The sequence below is a fragment of the Cinclus cinclus genome, chromosome Z, assembly GCF_963662255.1.
Source record: "Cinclus cinclus chromosome Z, bCinCin1.1, whole genome shotgun sequence".
Lineage (NCBI taxonomy): Eukaryota > Metazoa > Chordata > Aves > Passeriformes > Cinclidae > Cinclus > Cinclus cinclus.
In genome coordinates this window covers 73,355,260-73,376,658 of record NC_085084.1, presented here as the reverse complement: position 1 = coordinate 73,376,658, position 21,399 = coordinate 73,355,260, and the positions used below count along the sequence as shown (strand labels likewise).

Genomic DNA, 21,399 nt, shown 5'->3' with positions numbered 1-21,399 from the left:
TGTGTTTTTACTAATTACATTTAAAATGTAAAGAATTCTCGGAGTGGACTGTTCATTGAAATCAGCCTTGAGCAAACAATTTCATAAGATACTTGACATACATGGCATATTTTAGCATCTCTACTGACCCCTTATGATTTTTGCATGCACCTCTGTGAGGGTGAATAATAGTGATGGCTGCCCTCAGTATCTTGCCATGTTTGTACAGGATGCTGGCATATGAACTCTGCTTTTTAGATTCTCTAGGGGTTTTTGGAAGGAGTGTGGGACAATGAAACAAGGTGTAAACACACCCTAACAACAGCTGTAGCTATTTCAGCTACTCCCTGAAAAACATATCTTTGGTCAATGAATGTTGCAGCTGTAACCATTACAGCTGAGGGCCACCTGCATTACTTTGTAATGGTCAGCACTGCAGCCTGTGAAGAACACTGGTGTATTTACTTACCTGACACAACTATGGCCAGTTCCAGTAAAATAAAATAATTCATGTAGAAACTGAACATTACAATAAAAAAAAAGGCAAAAAACAAGTACTCCCAGCCTTTAAGTTATCTAACCTGAATAATCAACACTTGTATAATAAGTAGCAGTTACTCTTCAAGACACTTGTTATTCTTACTGTATTCTTTCTCATGTTGAATGGATGATGCTCTCTCTGTCTTTGTTCATCTAGTTTCTTCAAATATTCTCTCATTCTTTCCTTTTGCTTTCTTTTCATCCATGTTTGTATCTCTTTCCTCTCCTTTTCTGTTCTTTGAGAATGCCCAGAAGCAGAATCAGGAACCCTGAGGGCACATGTAAGCAGCAAATATTCTAGCACATCCTGTAAATTGCCACAAACAATGGTCACTACATGATACATAACAAAAATACTGAAAACCTTTTAGAATTCTGACACAGCTGCAAGCATAAATAATGAAAAAGAATGGAAATTTTCTTTTGCAAAATTTTACTATGTTAAATCCTGGTAATTTCCAAGACACTGTCTAAATTTTTTCTTTTACTCCTCAGCTACATTCAGAAAACAGAACTAGAGCTTAAACTGGTGTGAACTGTGTCACTAATGCAGCAGACCGGTGACCTGAACAGCTGTATTTTTTTGTCTTGTCAGCAACTGATATCACAAACAGGAGTAGGAAACAGATGTCACTTTGACCTCTCTGAGGAAAGAACACAGCTGATTTTCTAACTGACAGTCAGAAGGTATAGAAATCTCCAGCAGGGAAGGGAGCATGACAAGCTGGAATGGAATCTTGGGCTGTAAGTTTCTGAAGCTGCTATGCCACTGCCAGGAAATTTCTGTTCTGTCTTTCAGAACTGCTTTAGAAGACCTGAAGGTCTGAACTTAATCTGCTGTAAAAAAACAGTTGTGCTCCAGCCAATATCTAGCAGAAGAGAGAGCAAGCAAATGGGAAGGAAAGAACTTCAAAACCAGAACACTAGAAAACAATTAGTACATTTGACAATAATGATCAGTAGATTTTTGGTGATTAAAAACTCTAAAACTAGTCCCATTAACATCAAAACATATACTTGCTTGCACTGTTTATAGGGTGCGGACTATGAGACTAACCAGGGGTAAAATGATTTAAGCAACACACAACAAAAACCAGCCATGATATTACCTAGAGATTTTCTTGGCCTTAGTTCTCACAAAGCCCAGCTCCAACAGAGAGGTGCCACTTTCTACCACACGATCATTCACAACGTCAGTAATGTCACTTGGACCAGTAATTTGCAGGGGATCTTCTAAAGAGCTTGACGTTAGGTAGGGGAAAAAATGTTACTAAATTATTGTAGAACATTCCTGTAAGAAGAACAAGCTAAACCCCTTTCTTTCATACTTAAAACAACAATATCCAGGTTGTTTTACATAAAGCCTTTGGACTGAATAGTCTTTCCCCACACTTCCACTGTGTTAGTACACTTGAGTCAGCTTTGATGAGGACAGAAAGAGCAGTAACTGACTAACATCAGAGGGATGATCCAGAACTGAAATGCTTGAGCTCTCCTGTGGTGTGTGAACGTGGCTGGCCCACAGGAGGCTGAGCCTGGCAGCCAGGAGCACCCATAGGGCTTGTATTGCTGCCTATGAGGAGATAAGATTATGGGGTGCTACCAGTTTCACCAGTACCCAAATCTCAATGACCTTCTGAGCAAGAATCAGTGACAATGAGAGCACAGCTTCACCTAAATTCTCCCCATTTCTTTCCTCTCTTTAATCAGTTTGCTCCCAATAACAAAGAAAATTCCTGTGGTTTAGGATGACAAGCTATCAGTGTCTGCTAAAGTTTATTGCCTCAGACCCATACTCCACCTTATGTAATCACTTCCTAATCTACTTCAGTCACAACAACCAGTTTCACTTAAGATACTAGAAAAATAGAATAAACCATTCAGTTTACTGCTGTGCTTCAAGCAAAGCAATAAAGATGAGCAATGAAGTATAATGACCAGAAAGAAAGGAAACCAGCTACTTTTTTCTACTAGATCTAGAAGACTAACAGTAGCTAAAAGTAAAAATACATATGTCAGACCATTTTATTTAATGCACAGGCTCTTCCCAGTTTTGAAATTTTAAGTGGTTTTTTTTTCCAATTACTTTACACTTTTCACACAGTAGGACTTTTAAAACCTTCTGGTGATAGCTGGCCTTCACAGAAAACTACCTGCAGCAGTTGCATATACTTTGCAGAAAAAGTGGTTTGCAAATAGGAGAAATAACAAATGCACATAGACAAGAGCACCATCTACATTAACAGTGCCAATACTTGTAAGTAGAAAAGAACTTTGAATGCTTTTGTATGAAGTAAATTTAACAGGCACCAGCAAAGTCAGAGTAAATGCCTGAAATTAGCTAACAAAAGGACTTTTATTCCGTCTGAAAATAAATGCGTCAATTTTTATAAAGTGATGATTCCACTCTGACAGTCCTCTTTTTGGTAAACTGTCAATAAAACCAGTCTCAAAATACATACCCAGGACATAGATGTCTGCATAAGTGAGTACCTGAAACAGAAACAATCCTTGTTAATAATATATTTGCATTTGTACACACAGACTAATCATACATATGTTAAATAGCCTGTGGGATAACATAGAAATACATCAATATGTTTCTCAATATGCTAACATTAAAAATAAATTAATATTGTACATAAGCTTAACAGCCTGTGAGACAACATGTCATTAAGTGCAAGGTGAGCACAGAGGTTCCAGAGAGCATTAATTAACAGTTCCTGGCTTTAGTGCGTAGTTTTGCTACAAAGATATGGTTACTGTTGACAGTTTTCTGTCATGACGAACTAACTGGAAATTATCTGTTCCAATTAATTATACAGTGTTTCATGGAAATTAATGATTGAGACTTACTTGAGGAATCCAGGCACTCAGAAGCAGCTTGAAATACTGAAGATGCAACTGAAGAGCAGTATGGTTGTCTTGGAAGGAAGAACACTGCTTTCTCTCCTAAACTAATCTCTCCATCTCAAAAAATTATAGTTTTAACTTAATATCACCTGTAGTTTTCTTAGCTTGCAAGTAAGAAGTCTATACTTAGAAAATTCTAATACTGCTTTCAAAATTTAACTGGGTGTGTGTACTATTGGAGGTTCACTTGCTGTATATAGACACAGGAGCCATGTTTTAACACCTTTTAAGACAGATTGCTGAAAATGTGACTATGAAATGCACATTCACATGTACAAAGCACATATCACTTTTGGGAGCCTGACTGCAAGCAATGCAGGCGATACAGAGAGAAAACAATACAAGTGCATTTTTAACCTCAGGCAACAGGTTGCTTGCAGAATGATTTTTCCTGCTCCTTTTAATGCTATTGCAGCCTTTGTAATTGCAAAAATCAATTTACCCTCAGTTTTCAAAATTATTAGACCTCATAAAACAGTATTTTAGGACACAGACAGTAGTTACTGTACAGAAAAATAAACCAATTTATTTTGCTGATGTAGGCTGGATTTAACAGAGGTGTCACCTCTCTAGACATAGGTAGATGACAGAGGATCAAGACAACTTTTGGAGGAAGCTTTGAGTGTTCTGTGATACTACATTAATTTATATTCATTTAGGTAAATAAGTACAAATCAGCACAGTGATGAGTTTTAGAACCAGACCCGACACTATTTTCTTTCAATAACAGTGAATTTGAGTGAAAGCATGATCCACTGCTGAACAGTTTTCAAAGCTTAGCAATGCTGTTACATGTAACAAACACATTATCAAAGCACACTAATGAAGCCATTCCAAATAATGCAAACTAGAAAGACTCAGGCCTGAATTTAATGAGCTCAGGTATTACATAACGTTCTAACAGCCATGAGGAAGTATTACTGTATGAAGAAAAGGTTTACTTATTTTTAAAATATGCAAAAGGGAAAAATATACAATAAAGATTATACCCAAACGTGACTTCAGGCCACTGGGAGAGTTAGAAGCCAAGGCTGCAGAGGCAGGAGAGTGTGCATCCACTGTAGTAGAACTGCGCATAGGATATTCCAAGTGTGAGATCTCCTTCTGATCATCTATAACATCTTCAAAAATCATGCCTGCCAAATGAAGTTCTGATTCTGTGAAAAAAAGTAAATTGTACTTAGTGTAGACCAATGGACAATCCTCACAATACAGAAACTATCACTCCTACATCTTGGTCAGGGGCATTTTTAATGTATCTGTCACCTACAACAGCCTGGACTTGGATCAGCTGTGCCTTCCTATGGCAGGGCACTTTCAGGGCTGTGCTGTGTGAACCAGTCCTGCACACACAAAGAAAATGACTGAACCAGGAGCTGCTCTGTGTGAGCCTAAAGGACATCCTAAATATAGTCTTACGTATGAATACAGATATAGCCATGATTTGGTTCCACCACTTGGCTTTGTATTAACTCCCTAAGTAGATTAGACTGTGTTCTCAGCACACTACAGCAGCTGTAAGTAGGTACTACATAGTTATTTGTTAAACAAACAATAAATCATTCAATACTTCTGCTCTAGTAGACAGTTAAGCTGATGTAAGATTTTAATAAAACCAGCAGATATTGTAACTCAATATTCAGATTGGCTACCATTCATCTTATTTCTATCTGTGGTATTTTTGGTACATATTTCAGTAACACTTTTAGGAATTTCATTAAACATCAGTGGTAACTAAAAGTTATTTGAGATGCATATTCCATGGTAAATTTATTATTCTTCTATTAATTGGACACCTACCAGCACCAATGACTCCAGCAGCTTCAGAGACTACAGGACGAGAACCGAGGTCTGAATCAGCAGCCATTTCAAAATCTTCTATCAGCTTCACTAACTGTAAGTGAAACCCAAAAACTAGGTAATTATGCTTTCTTCTAGGTATTTCTGAGACTTACACTACAGATATTTATGCAGACTCCACTTTTAATATATTTTTCTTGTCAGAATCTTACAAACATTTTAATGCAGTTTTCTGACTGAAAACAAACAAACAAAAAACAGCTATCAAAGTAGCTCTATTAGATTAATTTCTCATAAGAATTTCAATATTCTGGACACTTACTTCGAGAAAAATGCATATACACTCTATTATTTGTTTGGAGAGTTTTACTCCTACTGTTCATTTTGTTTTTAAAGTAGCTGAAGTCTTCCAATATATTTTTTATCTAAAACTCATGGGTATTAAAATACTTCCATCATCTTTGTAAGTTGGAAGTTTCAAACTGGAAAATGAAAACTAAAACTGACTAACCCAGAATGAGACATTTTACTGAGCATTAGTTTCAAAAAGAAATAATTGCATAACTTATATATAATACATGAGAAATTGTTATAAAAAGAATGACCAACTACTATGAACTAAAAAGAAAGGCAAAAAAATAAATGGGTTTTCATCAGGATTTGCTAGATACCCAGAAGTTTTAAAATCCAGGTACTGTGAAATGCTGAAACAAATACAGGATTTATCAAGATTTTTTTTCCTTATACGCTTTTAAATAATCTGATTTAAATAACAACCTTAATGGAAGAATGTTAAGTGATTAAATAATTTACCTGAGTATAATATCTGTGACACAATGAGGTCTTTAAATTTCTGTGAATCTCAGAATACCTTGAGTTAGAAGAGACCCACAAGATCCATCAAAGCCCAAAAGATGGCAAAAATGCAAATATTTTATGAAGCAATTTGGATCAGGTTCCAGAAATAGTCACACAATATTTTGCAGAGGCACAACTGCAGAAGTCTTTGCCAAAAAGGTCTCCTGCTCAGCCTGAACTCAGTTACACAGAAAGTAAGTATTTTTGTAAAGTTTTGCCCGTTCACTAATAGCATCACCATTCTGGTCAATATTTTGTTCATTGAAAGCAACCATGTCAGCCAACAGATTCAGCCCTAAATATGAAAGAACACTGTATATATATATATACATGTAAAACTTGTCTACATATATATATAACAAACACATAACAAACATATTATGTATTTATAATATTATTCTCAATATCTCTCAATAGATACTAAGCAGATTTGAGAACACATTGTTCCAAAATGTAGGTTTTGTCTTTAGTTGAAAAAATAAACCGTTTAAAAACCAACCGTTAGCACTCACAATTTTGCTATTTCTGAAATCTTGCTCCATATTTTCTACTATGTTCTGTAGTGTCTCTAATTGCATATCCATTTCCTTCTGCTTTGTGGAAAAGTATTCTTTTTCAATTACTTTGGATGGAAGCCCTGAAGAAAGATTTCCTCCATCTTCATGTGCTATGTTCCCAGTTACAATATCTGTAGCAGAATCTGACTTATCCTTCTTTCGCAATTTCTTTGATAGATTTTTCTGATGATCATCTTAAAATAAAAAAAAAGGAATGCACCAATATCACTGAATAAGCCACACTGAATACTGCATGTAATTAGGCACAAATGTGCCATACCTAACAGGGTGTTTTAGAAGGCAAGAATCACTACAAAAGAAGTCAACTGTACAATGTTGATGTTTAAGACTGAAAAACCATAAGGCTAACTGGGGAAAGGCTGTAGATTTTCTGTGGGAGTATTACAACAAAATAGTACTACTTTTTCTTGGATTTAAAATTGAAATGGTTTACCTTGCTTCTGAAGTCCCCCAGGTAGAACAGCATTAGTAACAGAAGCTGCTGTGTGATGAAGTTTTGCAGTAGATGGAATTTCAAGCTTCTCATTCTGCTGTGCAGCAGCTATCTCTTCTGCAGACTCAGGTACCATGGGCAAATTGTTAAGGATGTCTCCGTCTTCAATGTCAGTCACACTGATATATTCCCAATTATGCTAAACAACAAGATAATGAAGAATTATACAGTATGTGTTTTGAGTCAGCTGGTTATAGTGCTTAATTCACCATTCCCTATGTTTACCTCTTTACATTTGTAGATCAAAGGGTTTCTGTTACGGGTACAAAATACAGTCTTCCTTGCCATATTACATGACTGACTCATGCAGATACAAACTACCCAAATTAATGAAGACAAGCTGTACACTTAAAATGCATTTCAGCCATATATACATTAGATCACTAACCACATCAGGTGTATCTGACAGAAAGGATGGTAAAGGTTTCTCATTCAGTTCAGTGGGGAAACTCAGGTTTAAATACATGTTTGGTAGTAGTATCACAGAGGAACTAGATGATTCTGCAAGGAAATAATAATAACAGTCAGTATTATATTCACAGTAAAAGCCATGAAAATTTCAGACTATTAGGACATAGCTCTCCACCAAAAGATAAGAAAAGCTTTAACTAAGCTGCCATCTAGATTGCTATTAATATCCAAGTCCCTCCTACTTAGGTAAAAAAAAATCTGCATCTTTACTTAATCCAAAGAAATTAGATTACTTAGATAGAAACCCCTAATAAAACTCACTGCAAATGAGTCATCTGATGTAGTAAAATTATCTTCAAATGGAAAAACACTACTGAATTTTAAAATAATGATAAAATTAGTATGCTCTCTTGGTACCACAGGGAGAATATTTGGGTATGGAAATTTATGTAATGCATTCATATGATTTGTTTTAACACCCCACTGATCAATTCATTTAGTCTACATTACACTAAATCACAAAAATTAAGTGGGCACTAAAATCAAGCTAAAATCCACAGAATAAGGATTGGGTTTCAAGAACTCGGATAAATTAGCATGCTATCTACACCCTGCTGTCTCAGGTAAAAAAACCCATGCTAGAACACTAACACTTTCAAAGACCGCCCAAACAACAAATGAAGCAAAGAAAGACTGCAGCCACACCTAATGCAGGAACAGACGTGACCAGCTCATTTTCTTGAACTTTGGAAACTTCATCTCCACCACCAATCCCATTATTCTGATATGATTTGAGCACTTGATCAGATACAAAAAAAAAAAAAAGACCAGAATGTTTGAGTTTAAGGAAAGTAAAGATACCAATGTCATTGTCTGAGTATATATTTCTGATTTGCCAGTTCACAATTGAAGCAAAGTGGGGGAAGAGCAAGGAAACAATTTCAGTCATTTGTGAAACACTGTCTAAAATACATTTAGATAAAGTCAAGTTAAAACAAGCTTTCAAAAAAAGTCATAGCACATCTCACAGAAAGCATGAGGAGACTCTTACTCATACTGACTCTTGGTCTGTAATAGTTTTAATTACAATGATTTTAACTACTACTTTATAATTTATATTCCAATGTTTTCTGGTTAAATTATTTTTGAAATAAGAGATGAGAGCACAAAAAATTGCTTCCCCTTTACTAACTTGCTGCATTTTGAAAACTGAACAAAAATAACACAACTAATGAAGAAGCAACACCAGATACAGCTGGTTTCTGTAGGTCACCTGTGTAGCACTTACCTGGGCTAATACTTGTACTTGCATCCTGAGTTTCTGCTGCTTTTTTTCCTACAGAAGCCAAATAATGTAGATCTGTTGAGACAGCACTTGCTTTCTCCATTGCATCTAAAATGTAATAATACAAAATAGGTGTCTATTAATGATACATGAATCTTTGAAAGCAATGATACTAACTCACAGCTATGGGCTACAACATTTTCTTATCTGTATTTCTGACAGGTAATTTTAACTATTCTCTAAGTGTACCTCATAAATGATTCCCTGAAAAGTTCATGCTACCAACTTTACGTGAATATGCAACTGACACAATGTTACCCTGAATTAAAACCAAGATTCAGTTTGGATATGTGAGTTTAAATAAAGTATTTTAGTGTGCTGAACAGTAACAGTCTACTTCACATTCTAAAAGGAGGGGAAGAATATTTATGATATGTATGTCTTAATTTCTTTATTGTTTTTTCTACAGAGTTTGTATTTCTTTAAGGCCAAATTTCAGAGAATGTATTGCATTTAGTCCTGTGACAGAACTCAGAATTGTCATGAATTAACATACTATAAAGAAGAAAATCTTTCCACAAGCATGGTCTTCATATTGCAAGCTAGAAACATTGCATACATTGAGTTGCATTTACAAGAATCCTAAATTTTGTGTAATTAGAATATGCAGGCAAATAATATTGGAATAGTATCTTTTTAAAATAAAAAAAATTAGGATTTGAAATGTTTTGGAATTGATTAATCACACGAAATCACTGTCAACCACAGCTAATTAAAATTAACTTGACATAATGTTATTATTTCATTAACTCTATTGTTTATAAACATAAATACTAGACTAATACTCATTGTGAAGAAAAATTAAAATACTTCTAAAATTATTGGGAAAACTATTCTGAATCTTCAGATAATTCATATAAGATCTTAAATTTGCCTGCATCTTTTTCTATACCAATCCCCTAAAATGAGTATCTCCCCAATATTCTGGACACCTGTTGCACATTCTGAAAGATCTAGGGAAAGATCCCATAAGCCAGCAAGCTCCACTGCCCACAGACCACATTATCCTAGTTTTTAACATGTTGATGATTGTAGAGTTTTACTGTAACTTCTAATAGACTAATGCTCCTTGAGTTTATTTGATTTGAGCATTCAAAGCATTAAAAAGACTCGTACTTACCCACTGAGATGAAAAAACCATCTTGAACATAAGATGTTAATTCTGGTTTGCAATCCTAACATAAGGAAAAAAGAATCATCTTTAAAAACAGTTCCAGTGCAGATTAAAGGCTTTCTTGGTGATGTTAGCTATCCAGTATATTTCAAATGAGTAATTACTTGGGGAAAAAATAAAATAATTGTCATGCCCTTTTCTCAATCCCTTTTTAAATTCCTCTGATCTACTGCAGCTTAGTGGAATTTACTGACTATAAAACATTCTCTTATGTACCTTGGGGTGACATGCAGTAAAACAAATTTCTTATTCCTCTTTGAGTCTATCCTACCCCTGCTGTACTGTGACTAACATTTCCAAGTCTGGTGAGGGTCTCCAGGTGCTCTGCTGAAGTGAAGTCCCAGAGGAAGTATGATATGGACAAGAAACACAGCTCTGGGTAGTGATCCAGCAATTGAACTGGTAGTGTTCTAGCTTGAAATTTGGTACTTGCAAGAAAAACCCCAAAAAGATATCAAAAAGACATAATCACAACCCAGCCTGATGAAGGCGTTCTTATTTCAGTGTCTGGGGCTGAGACAGAACTGAAATCCCAAAGCTTCACATCCTTTCTCTTACACTGTCATCCATCCAGCCTCACATGGAAAAAGTAATGCCCCGGTCACTTGTCCTACCATTACTACTAGGAATTATTTTATTATTTTTAACATTTTTGTATGTATTTATTATAAAGGTACATATGACTTATATCCTATCAAAACAGACAAGTTCATGTTCCAGGAATAAAAACAGCAACCTTGGAATCCTTTACAAAAATCAATCTCCTGTTTACAGAAAATGCAAGTATATATGAATTAAAAATATGAACACTGTTTCTAGGCTACAGCCTGGAAAAGAAGTACGTTATTGTTTGGTTTATAGTTTTGTTTCTTTCTTTTCTGCTAATACTTGAATGGAAAAAGGCTAAGAAAAAAACCATAATTTTATACCCCAGTCTCTGATTCAGTAACCACTGCTGTGTCACTAATACTGATGATGGAGTCATCTGGGCGGAAGGACACGCTTGGTTTCTTCTTATCCTCCTTCTCTTTCAGTTGTTTCTTACTACGCCACTTTTTACTGTCAACATATTAATTACAGATAAAGAGTAAGAAGTGCTCTGAAATAGGAACAATATCTATAATTGTTGTTTTCTAGGAAAGACTACTATTAAGAAATAAACACTGAAACACAGATTGGAAAAGATAAACAGCTGCTGCATACAGATCAGTTCAAACCACAATTTCTGCCTGCTTGAAGTCTACAAGAAAATGTTGTAGGAATCCATAAAAACACCAGCAATCACACTAAAATCTACTAATTGTCTAATAAACTATTTATATTAAATACTACAAACCATATAACATTTCCTATCTATATCTTGTATATAATTATTACTACACAAAATGCCTGTAAGAAGCAGACTTCAATTACATATCAGTTTTCTAATTACTAGGTGACAAGATTACACAACAGCAACAGCAGCTTCTTCTTTAACATGTGACAAGTACATTATATGACAACAACTGTAACTTTAAGCACTTCCACAGATACTATTAAAATGTATTCTAAACTCTATCTGCAGTTACTTGTGTAGCAAGTTTTCACTTTAAGAGTGAAAAACTGATCTTGAGCCTCTGCTCCAAAATGACAGAATTAAAAGCACTGTAAGTGAAAGAAACTGAGTACTCTGTTCCAGAACACTGTATCAGCATTCTATGAGAACTGAACAAAGATATGTAAGCAACTTGAACAAACTGTTTTAACTGTTTGTGCAATCAATTAATATCAAATAGATCAAAAAAATTAAGTTATAAATAACATACCTAGCAAAGAAGAAACCAACCAGCTTCAGCAGGAATTTTGTTAATCACTGCCTGTATTAAAAACAGACTACATATTTAATTATACTGAAGGAGCATATAATCCTTTCCTTCTTGAAGATGACAGTGACAATATGCTGCCTAGACAGCAGTCTACTAATACTCACTGTGTAAGGAGCAAAGCATTTCATAGAGAGTGTACAGCAGAGTCAGGAGACAAGACTTTAAAACACAGATAGTGGATTGAAAAACATTTCCTCTTGAATCTTCTTCCTATCAATTTCTTAAGAGCAAGAACTCCTCACACCCTAATGACACACTTCTGCTATGTCGTTACTAACATTTGCTATTTACTTATCTGCTGAGAGAATACACTGCCTCCGATGTCAAAGCTAGAAGGTACAGGTTACCAGCTAGTCTGTCAAAATTCCACTTTAAAAATTTGGCTTGCCTTTTTTTTCTATTGTTCTGCACATCTCTAAGTTCAAATGGTTCAACTTCAGTTCTTAGTAGCTGGATAGGATTGGTTTGGTCTTGTCCAAAGGAAGTACTGGGCACAGAATGATGCCTGTGGCATTGCTCATATGCAATGAGATCTTGAAGTGGGATGAGTTTTGGTACCTAAGAGGGTTCAGAGAGAGAGAAAGAAGATCAAAAACAGGGAGGGGAAAGCCAGTCAGGCTGGATGAGAAAAGTAAATTCGGATTTCAGTTACACAAACAAAACTCCTGTAGCATTTTGTAAAGAATATAGATATGGAATATTTATAGCATCAGACCAGAATCTCTGCCAACATGCACATGTGCAAACTATTTTCTGAAAAATAATTCAAAGGTATGAATTTTCTCTACAGAGCATATGGATTTTCTCCACAAAACATATTTCACTAATATTTGCATTTCTTATGTATGTAGTTCAGGGTGAAGTTAGGAATCATCCAATGTAGACAAGGACTGAAGAAGCACCTTTCAAGGAAAAGTATTTCCATTCTCAACTGGGACATGCAAGAATGTAAATCTATAAGAAATGACATTTTTCAAAACATGAGGTATTCAGCATCTGTAAGATTTTCTTACCAAGCCTTTTACCGCTCCATTTCTGCCCTGCAAAAACGGATTTTTTACCATATTGTTTCTCTAAATAATAATGTTATAATCTCCAGGGAAAATCCCTATTTTTTTACCATACAAATATTATCTAGTATTTTAGATAGTAAATTCTTTATACTCATTACCAGTGGGCTGAACATTGATGAATTATGGAATGTAGAATCAATCTAATGTAGTTAAAAACACTTTCAGGCTTGCAGTCTGTCTCATATTGACATGTAAGCAGGCACCTTTAGTTCTAGTTCCTTCTGGTACCTGTGCTAAACGACTCCAAATTCCAGTCTGTAAACATGAACTTGTCATGAGTAAGAAACTGTGAAACTCACAAAACACTACATCTTAGGAAAATACATTATTACAGAATTATAGAATCAATCACTAGCTTGGAAGAGACCTTCAAGGTCCAACCCATGCTCTAACACCTCAACTAAACCATGGTACCAAGTGCCACATCCAGTCTTTTTTTAAATACATCCAGACATGGTGACTCCACTGCCTCCCCAGGCAGACCATTCCAGTACTTGATCACTCTTTCAGTAAAAAACTTTCTCCTAACATCCAACCTAAAAAACTTTCTCCTAATATCCAACCTATATTTCCCCTGGCACAGTGTAAGAACATGTCCTCTCATTCTGTCAGTGGTTGCCTGGAGAAAGAGACCAACCCCACCTGAGTACAGCCACCTTTCAGGAAGCTGTAGAGAGTGATAAGGTCACCCCTGAGTCTCCTTTTCTCCAGGCTGAACAAGCCCAGCTCCCTCAGTCATTCCTCACAGGGTTTGTGTTCCAAGCCCCTCACCAGCCTTGTTGACTCCTCTGGACCTGCTCAAGCATCTCAACATCCTCCCTAAACTGAGGGGACAGAACTGGACATAGCACTCAAGGTGTGACCTCACCAGTGCCGAGTACAGGGGAACAATGACCTCCCTGCTCCTGCTGGCCACACTGCTCCTGATACAGGCTCATGTTCAGTCACTGTTGACCAGCACCCCCAGGTCCCTTTCTGCCTGGGCACTGTCCAGCCACATCATCCCCTGCCTGTAACATTGCAGGGGGTTATTGTGGCCAAAATGCAGGACTTGGCACTTGGATTTATTAAACCTCATCCTACTGGACTCTGCCCATCCATCCAACTGTTCCAGGTCTCTCTGCAGAGCCCTCCTACCTTCCATCGACACATGCTCCCAGCTTAGTGTCAACTGCAAATCTACTAATGAAAGACTCAGTACCCTCATCCATGTCATCAATAAAAATATTGAACAGGACAGGTCCCAGCACAGATCCCTGAGGAACACCACTGGTGACTGATCCCCAGCTGGATGCAGCACTGTTCACCACCCCTCTCTGGGCCTGGCCATCCAGCCAGTTCTTAACCCAGCAAAGAGTGCTCCTGTCCAAGCCATGAGCTGTCAGCTTTTCCAGGAGTTTGCTGTGGGAGACAGTGTCAAAGGCCCTGCTAAAATCAGACAGGCAGCATCCACAGCCTTCCTCTATCCACCAGGTGGGTCACCTGGTCACAATAGGAGATCAGGTTGGTCAAACACGACCTACCCCACCTAAACCCATGTTGGCAGGGTCTCATACCCTGGCCATCCTGTAAGTGCTGTGTGATGACACTCAGTATAAACTGTTCCATTACCTTATTGGGTACTGAGGTCAGACTAACTGGCCTATAATACCAGGATCCTCCTTCCTACCCTTCTGGTGAATGGAAAAAAATCCAGTACCTTATTTTTCTGAGGTAAATTAATCTGAAGTAGTGATATTCCTGCATCCTGTGGTGTTTCTCTGAAGTCAGCATCCTTTGTTGCAGGTATTAAAGTAGTAGTGATTGGCTGCCTTACAGCTGGTGGAACTCTAGTTACTGGGTCAAGTTGCAAGTGCAAAAGTGGAATACCAGCCAGGTTCTGAATGGTCGGTGCTTTGAACACATTCACATTTGCAGGGAACTTAGGCTGAGATAAATCTTCTTGCTGTCCTTCACACATATCTGAATTCAGATGTTTGGGAGGTCCCTTATGCACTGTTTCTGCCCATCTCTCCTTTTCCTCATGCATTTGTCTTGGATTCCCAGGGTTATATCTACTCCTGTGGAAATCTTCTGTCTTACTCTTTTTTGGTATGTATGACTGATGGTTCCATATGGAATCTGATGAGCTCCAAGCTACTCGTGGTACTGAGGGTGGTTTGGCAAATGCTGATGACATTTCTGCTGGCTGTAAAAATGATGGTTTAACATGATAACTTGATTCAAGCTTAAGCAAAGGAAATCCATTTGAGTAACTACATTTTTTTTCAACAGGGATAAGCTTAATTTTTTTCTGGATGCCTGAGGGAGGAGCTAGGAGATGAAGTGGCTTAGCAGGCACTGAAGAATGCAAATCTTGGGATGCTGACATTAATCCTGTTTCCTTGCTGTTGCTTTCAAATAATTTCAAAGAGGCACTCCTATCCAGATGATTCTAAATGAGAAAAGCAAACAAACCAGCATTTACATATCAACCATGCACAAGAAGAGTTCTGTCTACATGAATCACTATGAACAAATTCCTAACTCAACAGCATAGATAACATATCAGATATATTGATTTACTATAACCATGCTTTGATATACCTACTTTTATTTGACCATTGTTGCTTTCATCTTCTACCCTCTTCCTTGGCTGAAAAACAGAGCTCTCTTGACCATTTTTTCCTTTTTCTTCTTGAGTGGGCACTTGTGTTTTTGGAGAAGCACTGCTTTCAGCAGTTTGTGCCGGCCGGCTCCCTGCCAGGTGAACTGATTGATGCTGTTGCAACATTTGTTGCACATTTGGCACATTGGTAAAGGATGACTGAACTATTTGCATTAAACTCATGAAGTTGATCTGCTGTAGCTGGAAAGACACATGGGCAAAGTTAGCAATGCCAAAAATTTCAACAGAAATCTTGACAAAACTGTCTAGGCTATCTTAGAGCTGTCCACTACCATGTGACAAAACAACCAACATCCCAATAATGGGGTGATTCAATAATGATTCATTTGTATAATTCAATACTATACTGGACTTCTGTGTAAGATACAATAAATACCTGCCACAGACAGACAGGTAAGACAAATGTCTTCACTTCTTTGTGAAGTTTCAATATATGTAAGGTCATTAAAATTGGCTCAACATACTACCACCACTTAAATCCTAGTACAGCTGAAAAGTTATTACAGCATCAGAATTCTTCCAAATGTAAACTATTAAAGAGCATTGACTCACGTGAGCTAAAACACACTCAAACATCTATTATTATATCATTCATTTTCTTTAATGAAAAGCAAGAGTTAAGTCTAAAATAAGTTTCACAGTCATTAACATGAAACTGTAAATCCATTTCAAGAACAACCAGACACAGAAGGTCTTTAAAACACTAACTACTTCAATTTTTTTTAACAACACAGCTGGTACCAAGTAAAGTACTTAAAATAATTAGATGCACTCACCTGAACTAATTTAAACATTTCATCTTGAAGCATCTGCCTGACAGTTTCTGATGTGTTTGATTTCTCTTCTCTCAGGACTTCTTCCTTGACTTTTTGTTTCTTGGCACAAACAGAAGTATGGGAGGCAAGACTTGACATAGTTGACACAGCAGTCTGAGAAGGCTGAAAATCACTTACAGAAATGTCTGCACTACTTAAGAAAGAAAAGAACAAACTATGAAAATCATTCAGAGTTTAAAACACCTATACAAGGTTGTCTTAAATCAATCCAGAAAAATTTTAAAGATGTATGTGTATTTTTAAAATGTAATTAATTTGTAGGAACAACTTAATTACTAACAGTGCACAATCTTGACCAGAGATCATGTAGAACGTATTTCTTAACACTTCTTAAAATACTGAATAAAAAACAGTAGCAAAGATGTAAGTCCTATCTGATTTTGTATCTAAGTGTATCTAAAATATTATTTTCACTAGACAAATACACTACTAATTTTCACTACAGACAGAAACCAATACAATAATTTGATAAAAAAGTCAGAAAAAAGACCTGGTTAGTCATAAAGTCAAACAGCTGTTGGAAAATGAAGAGGGACAGTTTTAGCTGAAAAAAAGGAAAAGGCAGATTCATTTTGACTTAAAGTAATCTTCCTTTAAATATCTGAGCTTAAAAAGTAACAAGATTTCAAATTAAAGAAAATAATTTAAAATTGGAGTAACAACTACAATGCATTACATTTTCCCACAATAATAACAAGATCTTTTAGTAGGTAAAGAATATTAAGTACATTAATTCCTTACATGAAAAAGAGAGGGATAGGATTTACATTAAGCTATAAAAAAAACTGAAGGACTTTACTTACACCAACAGAAATTGACCCAAAAGGCATTTTCATTTGTTTAAGAAAAATTCTGACATTGCTATGGATACAGGCAACCCTAAGAGGACTTTTCACAATTGTTCAGGATGGCCTCCAAGCATGTGAACAAACAGAATTATGAAGTAATGGCTAATGAGTAATAATTTTAGATATGTAATAGGTGTGAAGGGGCATATGAAATCTTTTGGAAGGCAATTAGAATGTGCAAGCATGACCTGAAATGCTGAAAGTCTGAGTAAAGCCTTTTTTTGGAAAACATTTGGCATGAGAAGCTTAAGAAAGAACAGAGATTAGAGACACATGAAAATGGAACCCAAAAGCATGCGTAGTTCATATTCTCCTCTAAGACGAAAAAAGCCTCATAGAGCACTGTTCTAGAACTGAAAGCTTGACTCGTGACTCCTTTTCTCAATTCCATCGTTCTCTTCATTTTGTATATATTATGTAAATCTATCAGTTGACATAGGATAAATGCATTTTAATAACTTCATTTAAAATGCATATATAAGTTTAAAATATTAGTGTTCAAGTGTTCCATATAATCAAGTATCTTCTAGAGTAATATTATATAATGAATTCTGTCCAGAACCAGAAAACAAAACTGTCATGTCTCTTGAAATCTGTTAACTCTGAATTACATTGGAGTAGTGTGATATTCCAGACAACAAAAGAAATTACATGATTCACAATAATTATAGTATAAAAAATTTCCAGAAAAAGCTACTTAGTTTGCAGGTACAATGCACTCTACCTGCAAATATTGTGCAGCCAAATGTATCCATCACACTACTTCAAAGTGAAAATACTGTTTTATTATATAAAACACTGTAAGCTTATCTTACCTAGGAAGTTCTGCATCTTGTTTTAGAGAGAATGAGTGGGAAAGGGTGCTAGTAACAGCCTCAGTCATACTGTAAAGAGAGAAAAAATTATATTGCAAATACTACAATAAATTTGTTACATTGTCTGCTTCCATTTTATATACACATATGTATGTAAATTTACACATAGCCTCCTGAAAAAGTATTTTAATTAGTATGAGACAATATACCTGATCAAAGCTATACTGATCTCCATTGCTTCAATTACTGCATTACAGTGCAATCTGAGCTGGCAAATGTTGGCATTCATGTTTTGTCTCCCCTAGCAATAAGAAACTGACTCAAACAAAAGCACTGAAAAAGTTCCAGTTATTCAAGACAGACAGCAGGCAAAAAAGAGGTTCATTCTGGTAGACAAAGGAAGATAAAATCAAATTTAACTAATACTGTTATCACCATAAGCTGCATCTCTAAAAGAGAAAAAAACAATGCCATAATAAATTGTATAAGAGGGGCATCTTACACCACATCTTTTAAAAATATGTAATTTTAAAAATTAAAGGATTTAAAGTATTTCTGAAAGTAATTTTAAACTCTTTCACAAACATTATGTAAACATAGGGACATTTACTTACATGCTATTGTAATGAGATTTTCCATTTTTCCAGTTACTGTCTTTCTCCTAGATAAAATACACCTTCCCACCAAACCATGCTTATTTCATTACATTACTAATAAAATAATGACTCATCATTCCAGCCCTTCATATATGTGAAATGCCTGTATATGAAATAGGAGATCACTGAAAACTGAAACTGTGTCTTTGTTGCTATAAGCAACAGCAGGAACATCTCTGAGACATCACTGGATATAGTCATTAACAAAACTACTTCAGATTTTTAAGCAAAGTTAAAAGAGAAATTTAAAAAAACAAGAAGCCCCTTACATATTCTGTTCAGCCTCTTCTGCCTTTGTTTCTTCCATTTTTTGATCTTGAGCACTATCTACAGCTGAAATGGCAACCTGCTGAATATAAAAAGATGTCTCTGAACTCGAAAATTTTTCTATCCCTCCTGTTTCAATAAAATACATGTTTTCTAGCCTATAGCAAATGTATTTTTGATTAATCATCCAATTTAAAAATATCTAAGTATTATCTAAATTACATACCTATCAGAGGACAGTTACAGATCAGCAACAAAGAGATGTAACAATTCACCTGAGCATCTTTCTTTTTCTTAAAACAATCTCATTATTATGAGATTTTTAGATCCAAATTCATATTCATGCAGTACCCTGGATATACATCCTGATAATCTCACGCCCCCATAGGTAAAGATGAAAATGTAGAAACAACCCCATTATGCACAAACTATCTACAAACTAAGAAAATGAAACAAATGTAGGACTTTACACATGCCAGAGGTTCACTACAGTAAAATGTACTGAAAAAATTGAAGACTACAATGCATAACATAAGAGCCCTACCCATAGACACTTCCAAAGAAAAGATACCAATGAACAAAAATGATGCATGAAAAAAGAAGGCTCATTTATAAATCCAGACTGAATTTTCAGACAGAAGCAAAATAAACATCTTGATACATTTATTTTTTAAAATCAATTCAGTTTAATGTACATGTAACTACATCTACTATATCTACATATATGAAAGCATGTACACATTTTCAAAAGTGCTCAGAGCAGATCTCACTTTACTACCTTTTAATTGTTACTTTTATTATTAGCAAGGAAGAAGATTCACCAACCCTTAACAATTTAGCTCTCAAATTCAAAAATATATTGGTGAATTCAGGATACTTTGAAAACAGTGTTCATAACAATTCAATGCTTCCATGTAAGATCCTGTCACGTCAAGAGAAATGCTGGAGCTGAGTAAGGCAGCCAGACCTGCTGCTTTTGTTACTACCAGCACAACTACATAAAGTGGATGGGTGGAAGTAGGATACAACTCTCTCCTGAGAGGTAACATGGCAATCACTTGCCAACCTGATATTCTGTCTAGAGAGGTGCTGCTTCCCTGGGGTGCTGTAATGCACGTTTATGGTTTTGTGTTGCACTGAGGATGGTTTGTTCTGTTTCCCCTCTCGGTTTGTAACGTGGTTCTCCCCTTCCCTTAACCCCTTCCTTTTCCCCCTGGCCAGCCCTGAGTGGCTGTGACCCGGGGTTCCTCCGCCCTTGAGTTGGGATTGAAAATACCCCGCATTTGCCATGGTCTCTGTCTCTTCTCCCTGGAACTCTTCAGGACAATAAACTTGGATCATCCTGGGAAGGAGAGCCTCCTCTAATCTTTTGCCTTTATCCATGCCAGATAAAAATCCCCCATCTCTCTGACCCCAGCTAGCCAAGGCAGGTCAGAAAGACCAGGGGAACCCTGGCATTGGGGCTCCTGTCAGGGATGTCTCAGAGACAGCCAAGCCCTGCAGAGCCCACTATTACCCACTACTGTTGTTTCACAGGGGGGTGCCAGTGACACATCCACGAGCAAGCTGAGAGGGAGTGGCAGTGAGGGCTGTGGAGTGCACAGTCAATCCTCCCAGTCAAAAGGAAGGGGTCTGAAAGGGTTTCAATCTGGTGAATCACAAAATGGTTACAAGACTGGTGCCACAGCCAGGGATATGGCTTCTTACGACATGGGACTTGCTTTGAGAAGTGGCTGAGGGCTGATGGGATTCATCTATAAGAGAAAGGGAAGAGCACCTTCAGTCGTGGTCTTGGCAAGAGGGAAGAGGGCTTGAAACTAAAGCTGCAAGGGGAGGGGTAATTTTTTGCCAGGGTCAGAAAGAGATGCCTGGAGAGGAACTCCATGTCAACAGAGCACCTGAAGAGCTGCACAAAGGAATTACAACTACTGCTGCCAGTAACTCAGCTTCATTGGGGGCCTCCAAAGCAAGCATGGGGAATAAAAGAGTTGGAAGACATGTACAATCTGCTAGGTACAATCTTACTCGCATTGCAGACATGGTGTCACAGTTCTGATGATTGGAGCATTGGAATGGATGCATGCAGGCTCTTTAGAAGGCCAGGCAGAGAAGAGGAGTGGGTGCCACCCTCTATTGTCAGTGACTAGCTGGAGTGCCTGGAGCTCTCCCTTGAGATGGATGAGGAGTTGACCAAGAGCTTATTCAGCTCAGATTTACAGGAAGGGCAGGGACAGGTGACATTACAGTGGGGGTCTGATAAAAGGCTACCCAGCTAGGAAT

General features: G+C 36.7%; 1 protein-coding gene across 1 annotated transcript in view; it reads right to left on the bottom strand.

Moving 5' to 3' along the window:
- Positions 1-21,399, bottom strand: part of CPLANE1 (ciliogenesis and planar polarity effector complex subunit 1) — a 57,891-nt gene that overhangs the window by 5,590 nt on the left and 30,902 nt on the right. Inside the window, exons 30-48 of the mRNA XM_062512924.1 lie at positions 19,122-19,201; positions 18,197-18,265; positions 16,474-16,663; positions 15,620-15,877; positions 14,729-15,463; positions 12,345-12,514; positions 11,021-11,150; positions 10,038-10,092; positions 8,861-8,965; positions 8,278-8,370; positions 7,550-7,662; positions 7,102-7,300; positions 6,603-6,841; positions 5,233-5,326; positions 4,440-4,589; positions 3,376-3,489; positions 2,982-3,012; positions 1,629-1,760; positions 623-788 (exon numbers count right to left, since the gene is read on the bottom strand). Coding sequence (XP_062368908.1) covers positions 623-788; positions 1,629-1,760; positions 2,982-3,012; positions 3,376-3,489; positions 4,440-4,589; positions 5,233-5,326; positions 6,603-6,841; positions 7,102-7,300; positions 7,550-7,662; positions 8,278-8,370; positions 8,861-8,965; positions 10,038-10,092; positions 11,021-11,150; positions 12,345-12,514; positions 14,729-15,463; positions 15,620-15,877; positions 16,474-16,663; positions 18,197-18,265; positions 19,122-19,201 — 3,123 coding nt within the window. The remainder of the gene's footprint in view (positions 1-622; positions 789-1,628; positions 1,761-2,981; positions 3,013-3,375; positions 3,490-4,439; positions 4,590-5,232; positions 5,327-6,602; positions 6,842-7,101; positions 7,301-7,549; positions 7,663-8,277; positions 8,371-8,860; positions 8,966-10,037; positions 10,093-11,020; positions 11,151-12,344; positions 12,515-14,728; positions 15,464-15,619; positions 15,878-16,473; positions 16,664-18,196; positions 18,266-19,121; positions 19,202-21,399) is intronic.